Source organism: Dama dama, chromosome 25 (assembly GCF_033118175.1).
Source record: "Dama dama isolate Ldn47 chromosome 25, ASM3311817v1, whole genome shotgun sequence".
Taxonomy (NCBI): Eukaryota; Metazoa; Chordata; class Mammalia; order Artiodactyla; family Cervidae; genus Dama; species Dama dama.
The window spans coordinates 10,202,512-10,221,268 of NC_083705.1; the positions used below are offsets into that span (position 1 = coordinate 10,202,512).

At 43.3% G+C, this 18,757-nt stretch overlaps 1 protein-coding gene across 1 annotated transcript in view; it reads left to right on the forward strand.

Annotated features, from left to right (window-relative positions):
* Positions 1–18,757, forward strand: part of DOCK2 (dedicator of cytokinesis 2) — a 459,408-nt gene that overhangs the window by 13,143 nt on the left and 427,508 nt on the right. Inside the window, exons 2-5 of the mRNA XM_061129423.1 lie at positions 5,732–5,815; positions 15,448–15,488; positions 16,612–16,667; positions 17,124–17,220. Coding sequence (XP_060985406.1) covers positions 5,732–5,815; positions 15,448–15,488; positions 16,612–16,667; positions 17,124–17,220 — 278 coding nt within the window. The remainder of the gene's footprint in view (positions 1–5,731; positions 5,816–15,447; positions 15,489–16,611; positions 16,668–17,123; positions 17,221–18,757) is intronic.

Below are 18,757 nucleotides of genomic sequence, written 5' to 3' on the forward strand. Positions count from 1 at the left end.
GGAGGGTAATACATTGAAGGGTTACTGTGAAGGTTAAATGAGCTAATACAAGTAATATATAAGGAATTTTGTCTGTCTTATTTGTCACTGTAACCCAGATAGCCAGAGCAGTTTCTGGCACGCAGTAGGTATCAAGTGAATATTTGTTGAAAAATAACATGTGCTTGGTACGTAATATGTGGTCAGTAAATATTTACCATTGTGAGGGGAGGGACCAAGCTGTATATGAAATGGTAACAGTTCAGATTTCTGGGGAATTCTGTTTAACTTACTAGTTGGGCTTCCTTGGTGGCTCAGTGGTAAAGAATTCACCTACCAATGCAGGAGACACAGGTTTGATCCCTGGGTCAGGAAAATCCCCTGAAGAAGGAACTGGCAACTTATTCCAGTACTCTTGCCTGGAAAATCCCATGGACATAGGAGCCTGGTGGGCTGTAGTCGATGGGACTGCAAAAGAGTCGGACATGATCTAGCACCTAAACAACAGCAACTTACTAGTTAGAAATGATAGAATAAGTTGTTTACTCTCTCTCTACTTCAGTTTCCTCATCTATAAATCCAAGTGAAATATTGTACTTATCTCCTAACACTGTAGGAAGCACAGAGACCCCTCTCTATTCATTTCTGTGAGCTGCATGCTGTAACAGTGTGTGCTTACTTTTTCCTTAATCTCTTGATTTAGGCTCCTGATGAGCAGCCTATTTCAATACATTTAAGTAAAATCTGTAGCTAATCAGTGGATTTGATTTCCAGGGTTGTTTGGAGTCCCACCTGTCTTAAAGTAGCTGCTTCCCCTGGCTTGACAGTCTAGGATTTCCAGCATGAGTATCCTCACTGGGTTCAGTGACCTTAGATGGCCCTAGTGCTTGAAATGCCCCTTTGACCCTCAGCCATGAGTAGTTTGGTCTGGTTAGGCTTGTCAGTAACCAGCTGCTGCCTTAGCTGCTGAGTATAGTATTTTAATACAGGGAGAGGTCAGATCCTTTGTTGGGTTTTACCATTATTCTCCAAGGCACAGAAACTTCATAAAAAAGGGGAAGCTGAGATAGGTGTCTATGGGAATCCTTCCACCACTTGTTTATCTTTCATGGATGGACACGACCAGAGTGGGGAGGGCTATGATTTCAGTGATTTTTACTTCTTACTTATTCCTGTAGGTTCCTTCTGTTTCTCTGCCATCACTCACTTAAAACTTGAGAGTGGCTAGACCTGCAGGGAGTGGTGACAGGATGACCTGTTCTGACACTGGTCAGAAACAACTCAAGTGAGATTCATAGATAAGCAATAAAACTTGAGCAAAGGGTGGCATTCTGGTTCAAAGTTTCCTGTTAGTCATTTAGAAAACTTAACAGAATTGGGTATTGGTATGCAAAGCCACTTCCTTTGTCGACAAGTAATGTCTTCTTTTCCCCAAATGGAGCCTTGAGAACAGAGGTCCTCATGCAAAGGCAGAAATACATTTATAAATTAAATGGCAATGTCAGTTACTTTCATTTTCATCTAATGTGAGGCTTTGGAATGAATACCGACCTTGAAGTTGGATATCAGGTTTCAAGATCATTCCAAGATATCTTCTTAAGCCAATTGGTTGGTACTTTCTCACCTGATAGAGCTAGGCAGAGTTGGAGGAAGAGAGTCCTAAGGAAAGATGGGAAGGCTACAGTCTGGGAACAAAATAAGAGTCTTGCTCTGAACTTCAAATATCTGATGGACAGGCCTAATTTACTAGTGCTCCAGAGGGAGACACACTATGGATGGTTTTCCTCTGTTAGAAACCTCAGTTACCTCTGTGGCCCTGCCCAGTTCCATGTCAGGTGTGTCCTCAGCCAGACCTCTGGGACTGGAGTGTTCAGGAGGTAGAGAATCTGTAGAGTTAGGGCATCAACAAGCTGCAGTGTCCCAATGCCAGCAGCCTGTGTGGGGGCAGGGCTCGAAGTCAGGCCAAGTGTGGAGGGAAATGGAGAAACAGGGCATCTTTATGCAAGAGAAAACTGAGCACCCTGAGAGTCCTCTCATGTTTCATTTTGGGCAAAGGATTTATTTTATTTGATTCCTTTTTATAATTTATCTCTCTTTAACAATAGTCGCCATTTTTGGAGACATTATTTTTCTGGTTTCCTTTAGTTCCTTGTCCATAGTTTTCTTTAGCTACTTGAGCATATTTAAAATAATTGATTTAAAATCTTTGTCTCCTAAGTCCATTGCTTATCCTTCTTCTGGGACAGTTTTTATTAATTTCCTTTTTTCTCTGTGATGGACTATACTTTCTTGTTTCTTACAATCCTCATAATTTTGTGTTGAAAAGTGGATATCTTGAATACTATGATGTGCTAGGTTGGACATCAGAGCCTCCCTCCTTGCCGGGGCTTCTTGTCACTCCTTCATACAGATTGTAGCAGTTGGTTTGATTAGTGACTTTTCTAAAGCATTTTGTTAAGACCGTGTTGTTTGTTGCATGTGGTCACAGAAGTCTCTAAATGCCTGGAATTGAGAGAAAACAATCTGGTCTTTGCAGCTGTGTGTGGGTGTTTGGACATACCTTCAACACTTAGCCAGCCCATTTACAACTTTGCCTTAGCCTGCATTTCCTGCCTGCTTGGAGCTTGACAGTCAACCAGAGCTGAGATGTGGGCTTTCTCACACTCTTTCTCAGCATGTGTCCAACTCTACGTGGTCTTCTAGATCCCTAGTGATATATGGTACTCTTCAAAGCTCTTATTCTCCACAGCATTTCAATGCTAAGCCTTTCCTCCCGGGCTTACAGGTAGGATTATCGTTTGCCCCAACTTATTTTCTTTGCGCTGTATGGCAGCAGGTCGTTCTTTTGACTTAATGTTTTTGATTAATGCCCTTTGCATGGCTGCATCTCTGCCTTTGGAGAGTCCCAAATCAGGGAAATAAAGGCAAACTCGAGGCTTTAGTCCTTCAGGAAGCCCACAGACAGATCAAAACAAACAACTACAATTTCTTGGGACAAGGTCTGCTCTGCTTCCTCCAGCCTTGGGAATCCACACCACGAACATGGAATACCGTCTTCAAGACTGTCACTAAGATGGGGAAAAGAGAATGGGGTAAGGATAAGTTAAAGTGCTATGACACATTACCAGGCTTCAGTTTCCTTTTTCTTGAGGAAGCATTTGCTTGCTTGCTGTAAACTCCTGACTGTTTTTCAGGGTTCTGATAAAGTTGGTTCTGACCATTTTTGCCAGATTTTCATTGCAAGCACCTGTTCTTGCAATTCCCTACTTCACCGTTTTTTGCTGATTTGGCTCTAAGTTTTTGAATGCAATTTGTTGACAGTGAGGAGACTGAGGACCAAAGGGAGAGGGAATGAACTGAGTCAATGGTAAGACTACTAAGAGGACTCAGGATTCTACTCATTCAGTTCAATCTGTCTTCCATTTTGTCACATGGCTCATCAGCATTGTCTCTCCTTGGTCCAGAGACCTCTGGGATTAGAAAGACAAAGCAGGGGTCTCCTCATGGGCTTCCTCACATCCACTCTGCCTCTCTCTATCCACTCTCTACATGGAAGCGAGAGCGATAGTCAGTGTTATGGGATTACATCACTCCCTTTCAGCCTTCCGTCCTCTGATGTCTCTACACAATGGGGTGTTATTCAGCAGCAAAAATGAATGAAGTAATGATAGTTGCTGTAACATGGATGAATCTTTAAAACCTGTGCTAAGCAGAAGAAGCCAGTTGCAAAAGACCACACATTATATGAAATGTCTAGAATAGACAAATCTATAGAGACAGAAAGTAGATGAGTGGCTGCTTGTGGCCTGGGGAACTTTTTGAGGTGTTGAGAATGTTCTAAAATTAATCTTAGTGATGGTTTCACAACTTGTGAGTAAATCTTTGAGTTACGTACTTGAAGTGGACAAACTGTATCTGAATAAATCTATTATCAAATAACTAAAATCTATTCAGTTTCCTGTTTTCCTGGAATAAAGCCTGAACTCACCAGGAAGCCCTGCGTGACCTGATCCTTGCCTCTCCAGCCTGTCTGTGTCACCCCCTCCTCTCTCAGCATACTCCACACTTAGCAGTTTCCCTGATGCTCTCTGGGCCAAGTATCTTCCTCACTCAGGGCCTTTGAACACACTGTTTCCTCTTCCTGAAATGCCCTTCTACTCATTGTCCCCATAGCTGACTTGTTTGACTCCTCCATCTATAATCAGCTCAGGGAGTAGCCTTTACTAACTACCCCAGGAAAAGTGGATGCCCCCCTATTATTCTCTCTTGTATGTGTGTGTGCTCAGATGTGTCCAACTCTTTGTGACCCATGGGTTCCATGGACTGTAGCCCGCCAGGCTCCTCTGCCCCTGGAATTTTCCAGACAAGAATACTGGAGTGGGTTGCCATTTCCTACTCCAGGGGATCTTCCCAACCCAGGGATCGAAACTGTGATTCTTACATCTCCTGCGTTGGCAGGTGGATTCTTTACCAACTGTGTCACCTGGAGAGTCACCTACCAGGTGGCCATATTTGTCTCTTCCATCACATGTGTCATTTTTTATAACCTTATATTTATTTGTGTTTTCACTAAAAGAGCAAGATCATACTGGTATACTGTAGACACTTACCAAATACCTGCTGCCTGAATGAATGAGGACAGCCTTATAGGTTCAGATCATTCATCCTCCTGAGGGTCTTTCCTTAAATCAAACCACATGTATGTATTTTGATTCATGTGTAAAATCAAACATCACTGTGTACTTTTCCTGAAGACCTCCCAAGTTGGGTATTCCTTGAACAAGCTTCATCCCTAGGTTAAGGTTGTGGCCTGGTCCTCACTTAACTTATTCTGAGCAAGGGCTAGGCACTGTAATGATATAGTGTAATCTCACATTCCAGGGGATTAGCTATCAGAGGCCTCTGATAGCACAGGGGGGACTCTGTTTTCATAGCCAACTGCTGCTCCCCAGAAACTGGCAGTGTAAATGGGAAATCAGAGTACACTCTTCAATGTTAGGTACTCATAAGAGTCCTACCAACTATTAGGAGATGGGGGTGGGTGGTTAATGTGGCCTGGAGAAGTCAAGGAGTGCCTCATGGATAAAACAGGACTTGCCTGAAAGATTTGCTTTGGGAAAGGCCAAGAAACAGGCATTTTAAGATCGAGGAACACAGGTTGGTTAGAGCCGGGTAGGAGAAAGATACAGTTTTCTTAGACAGTGACGGCTGGTTGGTCTTTGAGTGGTGGAAAGACTGGTATTTTAGGCTGCTGTCACCAGGGGTGGAGTAACTGGGGAGCAGCAAGTAGCCGTGATAGCAGCTGAGAATAGAGATGTTAGATACTGATTTTCCTGTCACTTCTTAACCTAATGACTTTGGCCAAACTGTTTGACCTCTCAGCACCTCCATTTCCTCATGTGCGAAATGGGATCACAATTTACTCCTCACAGGATTGCTGTGAAAATGGAACAAGGGGATGGTAGAGCGGGTGTACCGTGGAAAGTCAAGCTTGGTAGATGACATAAACACCCTTCCTATCACCAGACTGGGGCGCAGAGCCTGGCTAGGGAGAGGCCGTGTTTGACTAATGAGCAGAGGCCTTTGGGAGCCAGACTGGGCCTGTACTGACTCCTGTGGCAAGAAGTGGTTTGTATGCTGGTTTTGTTCAGCCCATGAGGGCTTCATGGGCATCAGATAAAGTCAAGAAAGGAAGGTGCAGAGATTCTTGGTATCCAGAGGTCTCACTGTGCCACTCTCTTTCATTTCACAGCCATATACAACTTCCAAGGGAGTGGGACCCCCCAACTCTCCCTGCAGATTGGCGATGTGGTACGAATACAGGAGACCTGTGGAGGTGAGTCACTGACCCAGGTGATTCTGGGACTCCAGGAGCCTGGCTAATGGTATCGGGACACCCCTAGTACATGCCCAGCCGCTCCAGCCCTTTCTTGGAACTTGCAACTCTGTGTGTTCTGTTTAAATACATTTTGCTGATATTAGTCATTCAAATTTACTAAAGACGGTACTTTGTTATTGTAGGAATATATACTGAGAAGCAAAGCTCTGACTAGGTGGTTTGACATTTGTTGTGCTTTTTCCTGTGCCATGGAGCTGTTAGGGACTGTGACACCTCCTGGATATATGTATTTATTAGTTTTAACACCATTATAAAGAAATACCAGCATTATCAGGGTTTTGAAAGGTCTAGAAAATTATAACCCTGATTCAGGAGGACTATGGTGCATAGCTGTGTGGTCTGGGTCAGGGAGCAGTGTTCACTCCCTTCTTCCAGCTGGAAGCGCTGTCTTGGGCAAGGTGGCATCTCTTTCTTCCCACAGAGGTGCCATCTCTCGTGAAGCCAAGTGTCTATTGGGCTGTATCCATAGTATCATAGTGGTGGTATTGGTGGCAGTGGGTACTTTTTAAACTTTGCACTAAGGTTAATGGCCTTGGACTCATGAGGCAGACCATTAGAAATCAATGTATCAACTGTGTCACTGATAAAATTGACATAGGGACCATGGCATGGGTGTAAGAGTTGATTGAAATTACTAATGTGATGGCTACACTCGGGCAGGTTCTCCTGGTCCTCACTGCCCAACTGGACCGTGGTGGGTCTCCACTGACCCCCCACCACGTGGGCCTGCCTGTAATCCTGCTGTGTGGAGGGTGCACCGTGTGTCCTTCCTGTGTCCAGGCAGAGCCAAGAGAAGGAAGGGCAGAATGGGCTACGTCCCTGTTTCCCAGCTAACCTTAGGTTAGGCTGTCCCATGCTGGGATGGGGGCAAAGGGTGGGCACCAAGGAGGCGTGCCCCTGTTAACGAGGCCCCCCTCAAGTGGAAACAGAGGGTCGGGGAAAGGAGGCTGCCTACAGAACTAGCCAGCTGTGGGTTCTCGCCTCACAGGCGGAGCTGCGCTATTCCCATAACATGTTAGGCTAGTTGCTCCTCATGGTAACCCGCAGGACAGGTAGCATCTTCAGCCCAAGATTAGCTGTATGTGATTAACAAGCCAACTTTGCATGTGTGTGTAGGGGTGCATGTACTCTTGCACATGTGCATGCGCGCACATACACACATGCAAACCAAAATAAGCAAACAAACAGAAAACTTTTTTTGGAGGGAGAAAGAATGTGATATTTCAAAGCAGCTTGACAGGAGTCATTGTGGGGGAAATGAGAATTTTGTTCACCTTCCTAACATTTACTCTTTGGTATAATTGTTATTTTAGATGCTATGAACTTTTCAGTATTCAGGCCTCTGAAGTTCCCAATCTGATCCTATTTTACATGCAGATTGAGTGAGACTGGGGGAGGTGGGTGGAGATCTGATTACAAACACCCTTTCCCTTTCCCACAGCACAACCCTACGTTTTACAAATGCGGTTCTGCTTAGTGGCAGATGAGCAAACTCTAGGTTAACCTACCAAGGGCAAAGAATAAAAATAAAGGCAGCAGGCAAAATGACTCCTCTCAGTGTCACTTTTGTGCTACCGAGTGCTAATCCTGAGAAACAGGCAGAGACCTTAGCTTTGCAGGTGAGGGAGCAAGGCTCAGGGAAGAGAAATGACTCACCCAGCATCACACTATGAGCCGGGGGTTGCTCCCTCCACTCCTGTCAAGACGAGCTCCCTTTCCTCCACCTCCTGCCTACCAAGAAGTGAAAAAGCCTCAGACTGTTTTCTTCATCCTACATTTTGAAATTGAGATGAGTGTGTTTCTCTTGTTTTCATGTAGTTTTCCTGGAGAAAGTGCTTCAGGGAAGAAAACTGACCACACAGTTTGTACATAATCAGAGCATTTCTTTACTTTTGCCTGGCCTGGAGCTTGATGGTCAAAAAGGCTTCACTGTCTGACTCAAGCCACCTTTGTTTTGGGGATTAATCTCCTTGCTCCTAAACTTTGAGTTTTGGTTTCTCATTTAAAATTTCGATTTATCAGTCTTATTTTAATGCATCTTTGTAATAAGCAGCCACAATAATTTTCTGGAAAGGTCTGGGCATGTTAATTTAGCAAGTGATTGCCAGTTCATGAATACTTTGAAAATACCGTATTTGGAAGTCTGTTAGATTGATTCCAGATATCTGAGGAATTGGTATGAAAATGACTAGGATTTATCATGCAAGCACTGATACCCATAAGAGTTTTCAAACTGGAGTTTATAGGATCCCAACAGTCCCTGAGGGCCTTAGATGGCTAAGGGCTTGGAGATCAGGCCTGGTCTTGTCTTTTATGCAGGTGGGTAGTTCTGCTTTTGATTCCAATTGAAAACTGTTCCTCTCTGCAGATATATATATAAAAAGTGAAAACCACAGTGTTAGTCAAAAATTAGTCAAAATGACTCAGTAGAAAAAATATGGGTGTGCCCATGTAACCCGCTTGTAGTTTACTCAAAAAATAAAATCCAGCCAATTGATAGAGGAATCAAAATGTTAAAATATAGGAATTGAAAAGCTGCGATAGAAAGAAATACTGGCAAGCATTGAGTCCAAGTGAATTGATTAATACAAATTAGTATTAAAAGATATAATAATATTTATGACTACCAAAAAGAATGTCATTGTTAGAAAACTCTAAAATGTAACTGCCCCCCCCCAACAACAACAACAACAAAAACTAATAAAATTGAGAAGCTTAGAGGGGAATGGAATAGAATAGATACAATCTTGAAGAGTCAAAGTATATTTCTTTAGATATCACAATGATTAATTCTAGGTGATAGAAATGTGAATATTTTTATTTTGTATTTTTCAGTAATTTTTAAATTTCCTTTCTCCACAAAAAAAAGAAAGAAAGAAAGAAGTAGAAAAAGCATGGACTTCACATTGTTTTTGCTGAAGCATAGTTGCTTTACAGTGCTGCGTTAGTCTCTGCTGGGTGACAGAGTGAATCAGCCGTGTATGCACAGATGTCCCTTCGCCCCTGAACCTCCCTCCCAGCCCGTGGCAGCACCGCTCTCCTGGGCCATCACAGAGCGCTGAACTGCGCCCCTGCGCTATTCAGCAGCTCCCACTAGCTGCCTATTTCTCTCGGGGTGGCGTGTACATGTCAGCGCTGCTCTTCCAACTCACCCCACCCTCTCCTTCCTCCCTCTGTGTCTAGAAAAACGGTACAGATGAACCTACTTGCAGGGCAGGCATAGAGATGCAAACATTGAGAAAGCATGGATTTTTCAATCAAAAGGTTATTCTCTGCTCCATTTATCCACTAGCTGAGTGATCTTAGGGAGGTGAACCTCCATTTTCTCACCTGCAAAATGGAGTATCATCATCTTGCTCCTGGATTTGTTATGAGGATAAAGTAAGAGAAGTAGAGAAGCTGTCTAGCACCATGCTTGGCTTCTGGGTGCTTTGTGTTGGATTCCATCTCTCCCCAACCTCATTATACAGAATTAAACTGAGATTGGCCGGTATGTATGTATCTTAGGAATTTGGCTCCAGGAACCCAGAAGCTGGCCCTCTGATGTCTTGAAATGGGTGAGGCTAGTCCTTTTTTGCCTGTGTACTGAACTTATGCAGTCAGATGGATGGATAAAACAAAATCTGAGCTGAAACCTTGGGCATGAATGAATTTCCTTTCACTAGAACACTAGCATTTTTAGTATTTCCTTTTAGATAATAGTTTTTGTGTGTGTGATTAAAAACTCAAACATTTCAAAAGGGCATCCATTGCTGAGCCTTAGACATCCTAATGCTCATGTCTTTGTCCACATTACATCTCTCAGGCTACCTCTTCTACCCAGAGGCAGCATAAACATTCTGTGTCCTGCTTTCAGATGTGGAAAACACATGTAAGTGTTTATTGAGCAGTCAGAACTCCTCATGGGGGAATAAAGATAAAAATGGAGTGTTGCTTTTCTCCCATCACTTCCTTCAGTTATATTTGGTTGACATCTTTCTTGATACTTAACAACATCTCAGAAGACTCCAATACCATGTCCAATTTAATCTTCCTTTAATCTCCTTCCCTTTCCCCAGTTTAAACAAGGCTGAGGGTAGAAGCAGTTTGGGGTGCTTTCTTTCCAATTTTCTGTTGTCTTGAACAAACAAGCCCAAAGGTCAGCTAGCCCCCTGCATGAATAGCCATGTAGCTGGAGAACAAGAAGCCAGATGCCCCCAGTGTCTCTGAGTGAATCTTGTGGATGGCACCCCTATGCTTGGATTTGGTTTTGGGATAAGAGCCATACCATGCAGCCGGAAGGCAACAACGGCCACCTCTGAAAAACACCTGCTACCTCCTGATTGCTTACACTGCGGTGGGGGGATGTTCCTTGGGGGTAGCCCAGCTTACTGAGACTCTTGTTTTAAAAAATATTTTATTAGTTAATATTAAATTAATTAGCTGAATTAGTTTTTGGCTGTTTCGGGTGTTAGTTGCAGCCTGAGGAATCTTCGCTGTGGTACACAGCTCAGGAGCTGCAGTGTGTGGGCTTAGCTGCCCCATATCATGTGGGATCCTAGCTACTCAAACAAGGATCAAACCCTCATCCTCTGCACTGGAAGGCAGGTTCTCAGCCACTGGGCCACCTAGACTCTCTTTATAAGCCCTACAGAGGGAATGTCTTCCTCACTCTCAGTTATCTGCTACCTGACTCTTTTCCACAACACCAGGGAAGGTTCCCTTCCATTTCCTGATACGCACGCTTGCCCAGGCCACGGGAGCTCAGTCTTGGTGGTGAAGATAATGGGATTTCTAGACAGAGGTTTCCAAGGAACTTTTGAATTTCACTTACCATGTAAAATGGAACAAGGGAGAGGGATGAGGAGGAAGTTGACATGGCCTAACCTCCTTAAGGTAAGACCTGGCTCTTACTGTCAGTGTTTTCTAAAAAATGGGACTACCCTGCACATACTGTTCTGAGATTTGCTCTCCTCACTTAAAAATATTTCTTTCTAAGCTGGCACGTGTGTCAGCTTGGCCTTGGTTCAGCTGCAAAGAGCTCTGTACGAAGGGTTTGGAATCTCCCACTTAGAGACTGAGGCACACCCAGAGCCGTGCAGCAGTTTCTCTTGAGACAGCTCCACTGACAGTGATCTTGACCCATCCGGGTCCTTTGTTTTTAGGGCACAAAGCGGGCATTATAAGGACTTAAGATGGTATTTTCAAAAGTGCCGCTTTGCAGAGAGGTAGTCCTGTCTGCTGTAGAGACAGGTTGGTATTGAAAGGGGCTCTGCCATACACTGACATGTATGGCAAAAACCACTACAATATTGTAAAGTAATTAGCCTCCAATGAATAAAAATAAATGGGAAAAAAAAAAGAATAAAGCTGTCATAAACATTTCCAAAAAAAAAAAAAAAAAGAAAGGGGCTCTGTTTTCTGAAGTAAGGCTGTTCCATTGAGGGGAGTTTATAAGTTAAGTTTTCTTCCCTTTTGATTGGGGGTGAAGCTAAAACATCAATAAACTTCCATTATGTTGAATTTGAAGAATGTGTCATTTACTTTGTTGTCATGAAAATAAGTTGAAATAATGGCACGGAAAACAAACAGTATTCAAAATCTGTAGGTTCTGGAAGTAAAACGAAAAATATGCCTAAGTTTCCCTGATTGATGTTGATGATTATGGATTTTTAAAAGACAGAATGGCATTTACTAATTTTTTTAACACCATATGCAAGGCACTGTACAAACTGAATTTCTTGTCTAATTTAGGCATATGAGACAGACACTATTATTGCTCACATTTTACAAATAAGAAAACTGAGGCTTAGAGAAATACACTAACATGCCAAAGATCACTCAGAAGTTGCAGATCTTCTTTCAGATTCAGGCTTTCATTTCAGAGCTCATGCTCTTAAGCACTGATGGATACTAGCTTCTGTTATATTCTTCTTAACATTAGTAGATATTTCAATCAAACTGGAAAGTGAAACAGACTGAGACACTCACCATGCAAATAAAGCATTGTTAACGTTTTGTGTGTTCAGTTCATATACGTTTTAAAGAAATAAATATTTTAGATCAGTTGAGATCCCCTGCTTACCCTCCCCTGTTCCATTCTTGTCTTTTTGTCCATTCCTCAGGCAATGCTCCTCCTGAAATTGGTATGTTTTCTTCTAGTCTAAGGTGTTGTACCTTTATCAGATGTGTTTACCTTCATAATTCTGTTTTAAAAAATAGTTTTGCAACTAACACCTACCACTCTGTGTGGTAGGTGTTATTGCCCTCATTTGACAGGTGAAAATAATGAAGTTTAAGTGACATGACCAAAGATCATGTTGCCCTTAGGTGGCAGAGAGAGGACTGGATTTCTATTAAATAGGATGTGGATTCTTTTTTAATGTGCTGGGATATTTTTAATCTCTCCTCCTTCTCCCCTTCCCCACACAACTCCTGGGTCACTGGAGAATTTAGGTACATTTCATTTTGATATTTGGGCTGTGGGAAAGGAGGACAGTTGGAGTTTATCATTTTCCATAAGAATGGTTAAAAAAAACAAAAAACAAAAAAACTCCCTTTTCTCATCTTTCCCAGGATGTACTTTGTGAGTTTTCTATTTTTAAAAAGTTCTTGTCTCATGGGTAGGATTAGACAAAAAAGCCTTCCCTGTTACTTAACTGAAAGTGCATTAAGCCAGGGGATAAGGTCTGGGATGTGGTCGGTGCTCTGTTACCCAGAGCCTGGTTTTGATTGGAGTGCCTGTCATCATGGATTTTGCTATGCCTGTCAACTACTGCTATCTGTCCTGTCCGGTCTCGGAGTACAGCCAGATATAGTGACTGGTGACCAGGTTTCGGAGCACACATCAGAGGTCACAGAGGTCACCGATTCAGCAGAGTTGGGACTGTCAGAAAAAGTCCTAAGGACAGATCTGATGAAGCTGATGCTTCATCATCATCTATCAAGTGGAGATGGTGGTAAGGCCGTTTCATCAAAGATCACTGGGGATTTATTTCTGAAAGCACCTAGGTCAGTGCCATGTACAGAATAGAGCACAGTCAGTGTTTCTTGAACTTAAAATCTGGGAGTCAGAATGTGGATGCTAAGGGTAAGCATCAATCAATTTCTTGCTCAGGAGTGAGTTGAAGTTCTGAGAGTCGGGATTCCTACAAGGGGTGGCAAGTCACTGGTTATCAAGGGTGAGAGAGGGTGGTGTTGCTAGAAGAGGAAGTCAGGGGACCCTGACGGAGGCCCTGTTGTGCAGAGGCAGATGTGAGCAGCTAGGAGTCCCTTGACCGTTTTCCCGGGGGAGTCTGGTAGCCTTGGCCAGCCAGGTGGATTCAGGTCACTGCAACCAAGAGAACGTTGACTGTGTGTGCACTCTAAGAGAACATTATCTGTGTCTGTGCTCGTCACATGGGGGCAGTGTGGTGGAACCGCTCTGAGGGCTGGCTTGGAGCCACGCAGACTTGCCCCTGAACCCTGGCATGTGATTTGGCCCAGCATCTCCACTGATTTGTCTCAGTTTCTTCATCTACAGAATGGGAATAATGATGCTTAACTCACAGCATGGTATGAGGGTTAAATGAGAGAAAACATGCACAGCTTTGTGTGTGTTTAGCGGTCAATAGATGGTAGCTATTAACAGTAATGCTACAGAGAAGTTGGTTGAATGGGAAAAAACTGCAAATAAAGGAGACTGTTCTAGTGTAGTACTATGGAGGATCATCTCCAGAGTCGGATGCTTGGATTTAAATTATTTAGATGCATCACTCACTAGCTATGTGGCCATGAGCAAGTTCTTCATCTCTTTGTGCCTCTCTATTTTCATTTGCAGAATTGAGGCAATAATAGTACCTACTTTATAGAATCAATTTATAATGTGAAAAAACAAAACAAAAAGCTTCACCAGAGTTCTTGGCACACAGCAAGCACTGTTAAGTACTGATTTTAACAGTTAATTATTACCAGTAGTAATGGGGAAGTGATTAGAGTGTGAAACTAGAATATGGTTCTTTATGAACCGGAAAGTGTTCCACCACTGGAAGTACTTAGTGGGGATGTAGTTTTGGGGATTCAGATGTTGGGAGGGTGGCAGTGTTAGGCCTCCACTAGACAAGAAGCCCAGTATGATGGCTACTTATTAGCTGTGTGACTGGGCTAGTTACTTAACTGCTCTGTGCCTCCGGAGGGCCACTCTTCTGTAAAATGGGACAGTTGCATTTCCCACCTTATAGGGTTGTTGTGAGGATTAGAAGGCTTCATATATGAAGGATACTTAGAATGGTGTGTGTGGGATGTGTGTGTGTGTGTGTGTGTGTGTGTGTGTGTGCGCGCGCACACTCAGTCGCTTAAGTCACGTCCTACTCTTTGCAACACAGTGGACTGTAGCCTGCCAGGCTCCTCTGTCCCTGGAATTCTCTAGGCAAGAATACTGAAGTGGGTCGTCATGCCCTTCTCCAGGAGATGTTCTTGATCTAGGGTTCCAACTCGTGTCTCCTGCTTTACAGGTGGATTCTTTACCCCTGAGCCACTGGGGAAGCCCACTTAGAATGATATTCCAAACCTGAGATTCTTTCTCTCCAGTATCCATTCCTTCCATTCTCTCTCCTTCCTCTACCCTTCTGTCTTTTAAAATGGGAGCCACTTTGGGCCCCTGTTGCTTTAGAACTTTCTTTAGCTGGCTCATGACTGTGAGGGGTGACTTTGCATTTTAAATGTTTGTTTTGGAGCTTGCACTTATGTCTGTTGAGAACATATTTCGACAGCAATCTGTCAGCCCAGTAATGAGGATTTGCTAATGAGCCTCCCGGCAGACGCTTTTTATTTACAAAGATAACAAATGCCACTACTTGGCTGTGCTTGAATCATTTCAAAGGCGAGTAGGCTCATTATAGTCATCAATACTTGCTGTACCAAGGCTCATTTTGTCCGAGGACTGTGTATATAATTTGGATTTCTGTTCATTGAATCATTCTTGATATTCCTTCAAAGGGAAGAATCTTTTAAAACTCCTGTCCTTTCACCCATCCCTGAACCTGTCTGTTTTGTAATGACTAACTTCTGCAGATTATGTGTTAGACACAATTTGCTGCTGTTAGAACTGTGGGCATTATTTTAGGATGTTTGCCAAACTCCTCAGACATTCTCAGCCTTTCTGTGTTCCTAAACCAGAGGTTGAAAACATGCGTATGAACACAAGAAGGATGCAGGCAGTTGATGGAAAGAAGAGAGGGGCTGGGTAGAGGCTGGTGAGTTGGAGATGGCTCCTTTTGTCTGATGAGACTAGCTGCCCCTCACCGCTAGTCAACTGCAGCCATCGGGGAGCACTGGTCACCATCTCAGGGCCTCCTGTTTTTTCAAAAAAAAAAAAAAAAGGATTAAATTTGCATTTTTACGTGAAATCCCTGTATTTTGGGTCACTTTTTGGAGATGTTGGCAACTCATTCAATAGAATGAGTTGAATCCTAGGGCTTTGATCTCAACCTAAGGTCTAAAACACTTTGCAGTTTCTTTGCTAGTGAAAAACAAACAGCAACACCAATAAACCCCAGCAAGGGACTTGTAAGAATAGATGAAAGACCTGTTTCTTTGTTTTCTCTTTGCAGACTGGTATAGGGGATACCTTGTAAAGCACAAAATGTTACAGGTGAGGTCAATTTTGTTTTTATTTGGGGCCATATTGGGTGTCTGTGCATGACCCTGCCAGTCCCCTGGGCAATTACTTCCCACTGTTGTTCCTCTGTAAACTGATTTCACTCCTGTCTCCTTGTGTCCAGGGTTTTCTTTGCTGTACCTTGATCAGTTCCCCCTTCACTCCTTCTTTAAGGCCAACTTCCAGAGCTCTCTTCTCCCTGCAACTTTTCCTAATATGCCAGCCATATATGATTTCTCCAGTCCCATTGAATCATGCGTTTTTTATTTGAAATTTATCTTCTCTGTCTTTCTTTAGCTGGCTTGGGGCATTCGTCCTTTCCTCACCTGTTTCCAGCATGACTCGGGAGGGACAGGTCCAGTTCAGCCCTCAGGGACCTCCTCTGCCCTAGCCCCATACCACACCGCCATCTCCATGGGAGATGCACGTGCTTTGCTCATCTCCTGACAGCTCACGGTACCTCACAAAGTTACCTGGTGTCCCCAGTGTACATGTTGGCTAAACTGATGAAGGAATGTCCAAGTAATTGCTCAACTTCTCTTGTCAACTAAGCCAAGCTTATAGAGAAAGGAAATAATAGATGCTCCTTCCTTCCTCCCTGACATGCTGTATTGGAAGGCATGATCCCTCTCTGCTCTCTAGAGAACAATCAAATAAATCCAGAAAGAAAGAGATCTCAAATCAAAGCAGTCCACATGCTAACCAGGGACACTGTTGCTTCAGGACCTGACCTTCTCTGACAGTACAGGGTGGCTGCTTTCCCAGAATTAGGCAGGAGAGGGGAAAGGCAGAGGACCTTTCTCCCTTAAAGTGAACCTCTTAAGCGCTCCTGCCTTGCCCATCTGATAGTGTGAGTGATCGCAGTGAGGTTAGGGCATTCTTTGGAATCTAGAGCTATTGTGGGATCCTGAGCAACTGCTGAAGAAGGGGAGAGGAATTAGGCCTAAATGAGTGAATTTAACACCCACCACTTGTTCTGTCGAACTGGAATTATTCCTGTGAAGTTCGAGGTTTTTACCAGTTAATAGCTTTTGGAAAAATCATGAAGACCTGGGGTCAGTTTTTTCTACAGGGACAAGTCATCCAATCTCATCTTATCTTATCTTATCCCCAACAGGGCATTTTCCCAAAATCCTTTATCTACATCAAAGATGTGACAGTGGAGAGAAAAAGGTATTTGCCATCTTCCCCCAGACCTGACTCTCCGGTAGTTCATGATGCCCGTATCCTGTCTGCTTTGGAAACCTGACTTGGCAGATGTGAAGGATCTGTCTTCTTCGTGCCCGTGTTTGTCTCCAATGCAAATTGATTCGTGTTCGCATCTGATTCTGAGGGGGTATTAGTACATTTGGAGGATCAAAGTTTTCACTGGCAGCTGCCTTTGAACTGAATTAAAGTAGGTTAATCCTGAATAATGAGCTTGCAGGGCCCACCTCAATGCAGGAGGACAGAGAAAAAGGAAGCCCCTTGCATTTGCATAATGTAATTGGTGTGGCTATTAGAAGTGGTTTAGTCTCCTGCCAGCAAGGCCCCTCTCAGCAGCTGCAGCTTAATGCAAATTTGCCAACATTTTATCTTGTTAGCACCTGGGTCTCAATTTCACACCGTTTTCTCTCCCACCTTAAATAGAAATATCGAGAACATTATTCCTGCAGAAATTCCTCTGGCACAAGAAGTGACAACGACACTTTGGGAATGGGGCAGCATCTGGAAACAGCTCTATGTGGTGAGACTCGAAACCCTGCTCAACCCTGGGATGGAAGCTGCTTACAGTTTTTGGCTTGGTTCAGATTTGGAATGTAGCCTTGACATAGTATAACAAACAGTATGAGGTCATCAAAGCCCAGAGAAGTTAGGTGACTCTCAGAGCCACACAGTGAGTTAGTGACAGAGTCACAGTAAATGGGCATCTGGGGTGATCCTTCTGTTTTCGTTTTCTTTTTTTAGACTAATGAAAAAGTTCTCAAACTTGAATGTGCTTAAGTATCACCTTGAATGCTATTGAAAGTAAAGCTTCCTTCAGTGGGACTCTGCATTTTAATAAACTTAGGGATTTTGATTTGGTGGTCTGCTGATAACACCTTGAAAACTATTGTTCTCATGTGTCAGTTCACTAATGACTATTGTCATCAGATCCATGAGAGAACTTGACCCTGGAAAAATTAAGAGCGTATGTTGCATGGTTTTCCCTGTATTGAAGTAAATCTAATTTTAAATCCTCCTCTGATGCTTCTGAAACTCCTAATGAGAGTGGCTAGCTAAGAAATCATTAAACTGAGAGTGACAGTGTCGCCCCAGGCTTCGTGCACATTTGTCACAGCGCGCTGTACACTCGCTGGTGCTCTGCGCTGTTTGTGTGCTCACCTGTTATGGTCATGAGTGTTGACTCCTGTGTGGCTGTTTCACAGTTATGGTAACGGGCACTTTCAATGACCATTCCATAAGTTTCCCAAAAGTTGTTAGGAAAGTTTATGGGGCAAACAGCAGACTTAAGGCTAAAGTGATGTATTATTTATGTCCACCACGCCTTTTACACATGCCCCGTAGAAGCTTGACATTTCCTTTAAGAAATCTTTGAATGGCAAGTTCATCATGCCCTTTACCTACCAAAGTGATTCTTATTCTTCCATGATTCTTGTCATATCTGCATGCTGCACATTAAGTATTTACTTAATAGCTAAATTGTCTTCCTTTTCAGTAAATTTAAATGGCTTACACAAGGAATTTTGCAATGTGCTGTCTCGTTCGAACAAGTCTCCAACTCTCCTACACCAACTGGATGCCCTATGATACAATTCAATGTAATTCTAACACTGACAACCCACGTGTAAGGGCTCAGTTCTATAAGACTTCCCTCACTTCAGATGCCAGCTGCAAGTGCCAGGTCCTCAGGCTACTTGCATTTCTGTCCAACTTGGTGCACATTCGGGGACTCCCATGACACTCCCTCCAACCTAGCCTCAGGTTCCATGAGTCCTAGAACAAGTCACAAAACTCAGGAAAGTACTGCTCTTATATATATATATATATATACACACATATATATACTCTTACATATATATACTCTTACATACACACACACACACACACACACACACACACACACACACACATATATATGACAGTGGTTTAGTTGTTATGTCATGCCCAGCTTTTTGCGATCTCATGGACTGTAGCCCACCAGACTCCTCTGTCCATGGGATTCTCTAAGCAAGAATACTGGAGTAAGTAGCCATTCCCTTCACCAAGGGAACCTTCCTGAC